The sequence below is a fragment of the Neolamprologus multifasciatus genome, chromosome 19, assembly GCF_963576455.1.
Source record: "Neolamprologus multifasciatus chromosome 19, fNeoMul1.2, whole genome shotgun sequence".
Lineage (NCBI taxonomy): Eukaryota > Metazoa > Chordata > Actinopteri > Cichliformes > Cichlidae > Neolamprologus > Neolamprologus multifasciatus.
Genome location: NC_140457.1, coordinates 9,893,275 through 9,902,604, shown reverse-complemented (window position 1 = coordinate 9,902,604; position 9,330 = coordinate 9,893,275). Strand labels below are relative to the sequence as shown.

The following is a 9,330-nucleotide window of genomic DNA, read 5'->3' as shown; positions in this document are numbered from 1 at the left end:
AAAAATGTAAATTCCAAATGGGTAAAGCAGTAGTCAGTATGTTGTTAAAATACTACATTCAATAAATAAATAAATACAAATTCCCCTCTTTATTGAACGGTTACTGTACGTTGAACTGAACTGTATGAAAAGAAAACATCAGTTCATTAAAACAATTACCCATATCATATTCTAACACATGGATAAATATTATTGCCTTAAAATAAACCACTTTCATGTTGGGTAATAAAGGCAATTACAGATATCTGGTTTTAGACCTATTGATATCAGATAATTCTTTCACTTAAATTGTATTAAAAAAAAGAAGAATAACTTAAAATATTACTATAATCATACATCAAAAAATTCAGACCTTTTTCCACCAACCCTTTGAAAAATAAAGATATTCTCTTATTTAGAATATTTTTAATATTCCTGATTGTATTTTGTGACATGAAATTATGCTTGTAAAGCATTTTCAAATACAGTAATACCTGCAAATGATAACTTTAAGGGGTCATAATTACATCTCAACAGAAATTTTATTCATCCAACTTTTTTTGAAAAGATATGCTGAGATACTAAACCATAACTACATCAAAAACGAGCCCATAAATCAACATTTGGTTTGAATAGATAATAAAGAAAAGGTACTATTTTAAAAATGAGACGTCTAGATACATTTCACGTGCTTTGAATGCCCTTTATATTTTTATTTCTTTATTACAAATCGAATACTTTTGTTATATTATTAACGATGTAATAAATACGTGATTGTGGTTAGATTATTTTCCGTGATGCACTCGAATGCACCAGCGTCCAATAACTGCGACTCCACAAAGATTAGTAACACACTGTTGCTTTTAAGGGAGCGTGTTATTTCAGTAAATCCAACAGTTTATTGTTTATGTAGTCTAACGTTAGTATTCTACCCATGAGCCCGAGGCTAATCTAAAACTGTCAGCCGAGGGAAATGACATGGCAACGGCAAAACTTAACGCTGGCTTGCGGGGATTTGAAGTCGACCCTGTCGCTTTTTCTCTGAAGGAGTGAACTGCAGCAGCAGCAGCAGGACCAGCAAGCGAGTGAAGTTTACTACTGTTCCCTCGATAACAAAAGAGGGGGACCGCCTTTGTTTTTTTGGATAACTATTCGACGCCATCGCACAGTTAAAAGCCTGAAAACGATTCGGAGTTCAAGACATGCTCCCGCCGTGTTTGTGTTGTTGAAGGTATACACTGTTGAACTTAGAGCCAGCCGAGAAGCTAACTTTAGCCAGTTAGCTAGCTTTAGCTGACCCGCCCGGATGCTAAGCCTTTCACTGGCTCTGGCTAATTGCTGGAATGACCACAACCTGCATGTTAATACCGTTATAATGGTCACTGCTTTTAAATGCTTGTCTCTTTATTACTTTTGAGGAGTAGTTGGAGGTAATTAATTAGTGCTTGCGTGACAGATGTCAAAGCTAAGCTCGTCCAGGGTTATTACTAGAGATTAATACTCGCTGTTTTTCTTTTGTGCACTTTTCCCCAAAAAGCTTTCCACCTTTCAGGACATGGACAACAGGGACGGGCAGTCTGAGTAACTCTGACTCAAAACCATTGTTGCATCAGATCATCGACACCACCGTTGGTCAGTCCAAATAAATGTAAAGGCATCTCTGGGTCAAGGTACCATGGATATCTTTACCCGGCCAAGCAATGAAATCCAAAGGAGGAACCCTCAGCATGACTTTGAACTCATTCAGAGGGTTGGAAGTGGTACATATGGAGACGTGTATAAGGTACAGTGATGTTCCCACAGTCTGTCATTAGCGCTAGAGATAACATAACCCACCACATCATGACTAATCAGGCTGTCGCTGTAATTTAAGCCAGAGTGGTGTTTGCTTTGTAAGTCATGATAACATGTGGCAAACACATTGACAGAAGCTTTTGAGTGAGAGCCAGGTTGTGCATCCATTCATGTGCCAAACATTGCATATGGTGGCGCTTACTGTTTTTTACTTTATTATCTTATTTTATTGGTTGGATCAATTTGTTATCTGTATTTTCCTGCTTGTGGAGGCAATGTTGCTGAACCAGTTTGACTGTTGTGCTCAGGTCGTTGCTTGTACCTTCTTGTTAGTTTGCTCTACCACTTTTGGTGGAGACAATGCAACATACATCAGAAATACATTCACCACTTACTTCAATAGGTACACCTGTTTAGCTGCTTGCTAACTGAATATGTAATTAGAGAGTCACATGGGAGTAACTCAACGGATAGGCATGTGGACATGGTCAAGATGGCCTGCTGAAGTTCAATTTGAACATCAGAATGAGGAAGAAAGAAAGGTGATTTAAGTGACTTTGAATGTGGTTGTTGGTGTCAGATGGATAGTATTTCTGAAACTCTTTATCTACTGGGATTTTCCACCACACTATCATTGGTAGGCTTTACAGATAATATCTGAAAAAGACAAAAAGTGTCCAGTGAGCAGCAGGGGAAAATGCCTTGTTGATCCCAGATATCAGAAGAGAATGGCCAAAATGCTTTAGGCTAATAGAAGGGCAAGAGTAACTCAAATAACCACTCATTCAGCATACCTTGTTATACAGAAGTATGCAGAAGAGCATCTCTGAATGCATAACATGTCTAACCTTGAACCAGATGGGCTACACCAGCTTATGTTGTAAATTGCTCTTACTTAGTGTACAGTCTCTTATTTCTTATTGTTTATTTGCATTTTCCATCTGCCTGTCACTTTGCTGCTGGAAGACTACAGTTTCCCCCAGTCAGGGTCCATAAAGAATATTTCTATTCTATTCTATTGTTCTTTGAAATGCGGTGGAACAGGAGATACACATCATGGATATGCACGCGACAAATGTGCAGCAACTGTGTGATACTATCTGTTAATATGGGCCAAAGGAATGTTTCGAGGATCTTGTTGAATCTGTGCTGTAAAAATTTAAAGCAGTTCTGAAAGCGAAAGTGGCTCCAGGACAGTACAAGGAGTACCTAATAAAGTGGTCAGTTAGAGTACATTGTGTGATGCATAACTTTTCAGAATAAGAGTTCAGCTGTCAAATTTGTGTTAAGTTTTTGGACATGGATATAGAAAGACTGTCAGCAATAACATATGATTATTTGGTTCCTTTTTCTCACTTGCATATGTGCTATATTTATTTTGCAGCTTTTTGTGAGACAGTCTAGTTTCGGAAGTTTTTCTTTTTGGGGTTTTTCCTATTTTTTGTGGAAAAACTGGGCAAATAGTCTTGAGTCTACAAGTCTTTTATTGCAGTTAAACCCAGAGGTCCAAAGTAAGAAACAGTAGAGAGAGTAATTGACTGTTCGGGTGATTTGTTACCATGTTCTTCTTGAAAAATGGCAAAGCTTTACTTGTTCCAGCTGCACATTTATGAGGATTTGCTCCTTTTCTTTGTCAGATTGTTGTGAACCTCAAACATCTGGAGAATCCCCATAGAAAATCGAATGATTATATTAGTGTGTTGATGTATTTGTTTCAAGCCAATGCTGTTTTGCATATCTGTTATTAATTTGCTGGGTATAGCCGACTAACTGCCAGATGTTTCCCACTGTTTGTCTGGCTGCGGCGAGGTGCGTTTTGCTGGAGAATTTTCTTGTTTATCCATCTGTCGCACACAAACAGACGAACCATCTGATGTAGACGTGATGGTTCAGCCGGGCTCACATGGCCTCCCTCCATACAAAGCCTTCCTGGCCAGCGAGCCAGCCCACCCTCCACCCCCAGACAGGCCACCGGTGGTATGCTGCGCCTGGTATTCTCCCGGAGCTCACAGGCTCAGAGCTGCAGTGAGCTGAAATATGATCAGGCCCCTGTCTAAACATGCGTTTCACTATGGGTGTGTTCTGCCCTGCGTTGACAGAGAAAGCGCCTTTAGATTTGGGAAAAGTCCTCAGCATGGCATTCCTCACCTTTGAATGTTTACTACATGTGAATATATTGGTTTAACAATTTCATGGCATCTCTGTGGAGGTTATTTTGGTTTTCTTTAGTTGTAGAGTAATTCCCCAGGTTGTGAATCTTTTTCTGGTCAATTTCCTGTCATATAACACGATTAGAAAGGGAAAAACCAACCTTGGAAAGCCAGTAGATGAATGGAGTATCGATGGCTTTGAAAATATTTGCATAAAAGTTGAGTGTTGAGGGACAAAGAGGGAAATAAGGAATACTGTAAATAGTCAGTAGCAAAATCATTCTAGAAGCTAGTCTTGCCACTCAGCAGCCATCTTAGTTACACATCCATTATTTGACCAGCTATTTTACAGCCTTATCTAAATTACTTATATTGTGATTGTTACAAGGGCATTAAAACTGCATTCATGGGCTCAACAATCAAATTTGACTTAAAAAATGATAGAAAAGTTAATTACCCTGAATATGCGCAAACATGAGACCAGAGACGTGAGAGAGAGATGGAAAGAATCCTAATGGAAATGAGAAACACTGTCACATGCTACACATTCTCTGCTTCATCTCGTATGTGGGTATTATAATGAAAACTCCCCCCTTTAGTGGCTTATTTCTTAGGTTGGTTACCTCTGCTTCAGGAAGTAACAAACAGAGGTTCAACACAAATACTAAACACACTTTAGTTTAAAGCAGAACAGTCACATGCTCTCGTAATATGTGCACAGTAGGAAAAAATTGTTCTGTTTTCTTAAATGTCTTTATGTTTGTGTGCACGCAGCTGTATTTTAAACAGTTTAAAGCTTTGTTTGGGTTGTTGTTTACATGTGTGAATCACCACTACATTCCACTACTGAAAGATGGCCAGGCTGCTGGGTTTTGTGGTTTATGGCTGATTTAGCCGCTCATCCAGACATTTCACTCTCTCGGATTAGGCAGCATCCCGTCTTGACCTGGATTTGGACTTCAGTGAAACCTGCTGTAGCACAGGATTTTTACACATGATGGATGCTTTGTAAAATATATGAAATACAAACATGCTTGTCGGCATTATGAAATGATTCAGGGAAGAAACAAAAAATTAACTGAGGAATGACTAAAATATGCAGACATGTATCATTCAGACATTTATTCATAAGTCACAGACGGTGTCCGGCCTTTCCTTGGTGACTAATTTATAATGCTGGTTGGCCACAACTTCTTTTCTTTATTGAATTTTGTGTTCAAGTTTGTAGTTGATTAAATCCTAGAAGTGACAGTTTAGCAGCAGTTTCCAATCTGATAAAGCTGCTGCTCAGATCAACAAATTGATTTTATAAAATATCCAAAAATGGTGAAAAGTTCTAGTTATAATCTTGTGTTGTTCAGCCACTGCTTCAAACCCCCCAAAAATGTGTGTTAGAATCTAATGAACTTAACAGAAGTAGTAAATTGTCATGATTGAGCAGCTTGAATCAGGGCAAATGAAGACATAATACCCAAAATGAGTGATTTATTTGGTTTCTATAGTCAATGTTTCAGTCAATACAGTTAACAGGCGGTGAGCAACCTACAGTTAAAGCCTCGGTTAAAATTGTGTTATTGTGTTTTTCAGGCTCGAAACATACAAACCGGAGAGCTTGCTGCTGTGAAGGTCATAAAGTTGGAACCAGGTAAGAGCTATTACCTTTATTTCATTATCTCATCGCAGTGAAAAAAAAACACACAGCTTTTTAGCATTTTACAGAAAAAAACTCCCCTCAAATGACTGTAAAATATATTTTTTACTGCAACAAAACTGGACTTCTTATGTAAACTGAAGATTTTATTGGTATGATTATAAATATTTATCAAGAAAAGGCAAATATCTAAACAGTGAAAAATAAATCTCATTTTCCCAGCAGGAGTATGATGTGTGGTTTTGTGTACAAGGAACAGAAAGACTGGTTCCACTTTGGGGTTTATGCTGGTAATGACCTAGTGACAGAGTTAGCACGATCCAGATTAGTGGGATTACGGAGAGGGCTTTGTACCACCAGCGACCAGACAGAGCTCAGCTGATTAACAGTGAAGGAGGACATTCACTCCTGTTTATGCTTTTCTTTCATTCATCACATCGCTGTCTGGGTCAATGAAGAATCATAGGATCACTAATCAGTGTTTACACTTGTTCTTCTTGTCAAATGTTTAAATGTTTGATCCATGAACTTGATATATATTATTATTATTCTATTAGGGGTGTAACGATACACAAAATTCACGGTTCGGTTCGATACTTTGGTGTCACGGTTCGATATTTTTTCGATACAAAAAAAATGTTCATGCCTTTTTAATTTGTCATTTATTAAAATTATAAATATATATTTCAACTCAAAAGTACAGTTTTTAAATTTAATGTTGCTGAAACAACAAAATAATAAAAAACTAAATCTATCTGATCGAGAAATCACTCATCTTTGGAAAAGAGAGTTTATTACAGAGAAATGTCTCTTTCCAAAATAAAAGCTATACTATACCCTTCTTCTGGGCTATACTCTCAGCTGCATATTAAACATATCAGGTCCACATAAGGAGAATCATGTGCTAACGGCTGTCTAAATGACTCAGGTAAAGTTTGTAGCATGCGTGCTTGTTGTTTTTGTCTGCTTTCACTTGTCTTTGCACTAGGATGATGTCGGAGTAAATGTGCAGTCATATTCATTGTGTTCCCACTAGTGCTGTCAGCGTTAATCTGAAATGACGTTAACGCCACAACACGGCAAATCTCCGTTAACGAGTTACCGCGGATCGCCCCGTGCGTGGGGCTGGACGCTGGACGGCGTCAACACGTTAACAAGCTAACTGCGCTAACGCACTAGTTCCCACCAATGTAATTGAGCATTGCCTGGCACATCCAACATACTGTTTTACTTTTGTCCATGACGCGCTTACCTTCAGGGTCATACTTCACATGAAAACCAAAATAGTTCCAAACGCCACATCTGAATTAGGGTGGGGGAGGTTCAATTTGCCATGTTGCAAGGAGAGCTTAACTTCTGTCTCGCTAGCTTGCCCTGTGCTCAGTGAATCTGTGTTCGACTACTCCACCTAGGCTGCACTGTCGAGCGCAGAACCACTGAGCGCTCAACACAGACAGCATCGTCAGAAGGAAAGTTGATAAAATAAATTTAAAATTTTATATTGTTCGATACATGTGCTTACCGAACCAAAAGCACTGTATCGAACGGTTCAATATCGATACAAGTATCGTTGCACCCCTATATTCTATATATTATTGTGCGGTAGTATGGATTCCTGCAGGACAGAGCATAAAAGTATGAATTTATCCTGACTTGGTGGCCTCGGCTTATGACAATGACTGAGATCAATGGTGCTAAATTTGTCTGATGGAGACCACAAGCGGAATATTTCAACTACAAATTTCAGAAAGCTGAAGCTGGATGAGGGCCAAAACATGTCCCATCTTGTTATGTAATGCAGTTGAGCTGCAAAATATTTTCTTTGTTTGATTTTTTTCTGATGAAGGTTCTTGTTGATTAAGTTGAACGAAAGGCAGTTATAAAAACGTGCATCACATGTTTTGACTGCTCAAGGTTGAGTTTTTTTTTAATTGGCAGGCTGGTCGTAAACAGATGCAAAGAAACATTTCTCGTCTTTCTTGTCGAGTTTAACCTGTTAAAAAATTAGGAAAGTGAGCTGCATGCCAAAAGACAGACTTGGCGAGGGAGGAACGTTTCTTGTTTTTATGATGGACTGTGCAAAATGGTAGATATGACTTGTGCAGACTTGACAGGTTATATAGGAATGATCAGAAAATATCAGATGAAATGAGAAGGTTGGACTGCAAAGGCTTTAAAGCAAAAATTGTTACAGGTTAACTCAATAGATTATCAAGATGATCTAAACCTGTGTTCAGAGTTGCTTTCTTTTCTTTTCTTTTTTTTTTTGACCCAGCTTTGGTCAAAGAAGGACTCCTTTCTTTACCTAATCTTTCGCAAGAGGCCCTCCTTTCTGTGCTCGAGGTAAACAGCTTTGGGTGGACCATGCAATCAAACAGGTTTAACCAGGAGTGACGCCCGTAAGAAAATACGGGACAGAAAAAGAGTTAGGAGTGGTAAAACCTTCTGGCGGTGAGACTGTGGGGCTTTTGACTGCAGCATTAAAAGAAAAATAACCACTGAACCAAATTGGTGTGGGTTGTCACTGTGTGACCATTAATGACAAATGGAGGAGGACATTTTTTTGTTTTCTTTTTTTTGGTACAACCTCAAACACTTCATCATTACTCTGGTCATCTTGTGACTCTGTAGTTTTTAAGTTCTGTGTGTTTGCAAAAACCTCCCAGCAGTTTTCACTAGAAATTCTCAGAACTATGTCACCAGACTTACTTTTTTTTAATTTTACTTTCTTTTTTTAAATTTCAACACATACGCAGTAACTTTTAATGTTTCCTAATCTTGTTTCTCATCTTTGGATGGTTCCAGTTAGCAGTCAGTTAAAATAAAGCCATCTTCTTCTACCGTCAGATATGTTTTTAAATTACAAAAGGACTTTATTTCTGAGATTATCGGTAACAGGTTTCGACAAAAGTCCTACATACTGAAATGAAACTTGACACGATGAGAGGCAGTGTGTATATTCAGAGCAGGGGGAAGCGCTCGATCTGGGAGGAAGTGGCTAAACTCTTAGGCCTCTGCTCACCAAGAAGAGAAGATTGTGGGGTGACTTGTTATGTTTTTTTTTTTTCTGTACTAAGCTCACTCACTAAAATTACTCCTGCTCAAATTTTTGTGGCTCTTCAAACCCTTTGCTGTCAGTCAACAGATATATTTAAAATTGTTTGTGATCCACACTAGTTCTCCCTGTACACATGTGGTATGACATAGTTATAACCCTGTTCGCCAAGGTGAGGCTTCATGTAGGATTCCATGAAAAAAATTGGAGCTTTGCGTCAAAGCTGCCAAGCAGTTGCTTTCACAAGGTCCTGTGAGTGTGAGGCATTACTCATATTCTTATTATAGCCTGTTATCTACAGGACATTTAACAAATGGAGTGGAGGGAGTCAAGCAGAATTACGCCAATGCTCCACTTCCTCCTGTTGAGGCTTCTCTTGACCATATTGAGCACCGAGTAATTCAGTCGTCATCATTGCACATGTTGAATGTGTAACAAAAAGTACAGAAGTAAAAACCATGGCAGTGTGTTGAGTAAATGAAAAAGAAACTTTACCAAGTAGATTTAATTGTGAATCTGATTAAAGCTTTTTAAAGGCACATTAACAGGAATATCCCAGCATGCCTGTAAAAAGCAGTTGGAGGTGTATTCCACTTTTGCAGTACGTCTTCCTTCTGGTAAACCTTTCTTTGACATTTCAGCTATGTAAAAGCTGTAAGCAGAGTGTCTGACATGCCACATTGGTGACTAAATGAGTTTTT

The 9,330-nt window shown here is 38.5% G+C and overlaps 1 protein-coding gene across 10 annotated transcripts in view; it reads left to right on the top strand.

The window, feature by feature from the left end:
• Positions 1–793: 793 nt before the first annotated feature.
• The window catches only part of map4k5 (mitogen-activated protein kinase kinase kinase kinase 5), a 31,065-nt gene continuing 22,528 nt past the window's right edge, over positions 794–9,330 (top strand). For 7 of the 10 annotated variants that reach the window (XM_085142591.1, XM_085142590.1, XM_085142587.1 and 4 more), the window contains exons 1-3: positions 794–1,210; positions 1,532–1,762; positions 5,511–5,568. In XM_085142591.1, the coding sequence (XP_084998717.1) occupies positions 1,655–1,762; positions 5,511–5,568 (166 nt within the window). In that variant the 5' untranslated portion in view covers positions 794–1,210; positions 1,532–1,654. The other 3 variants (XM_085142592.1, XM_085142589.1, XM_085142584.1) reach the window with 2 other exon arrangements.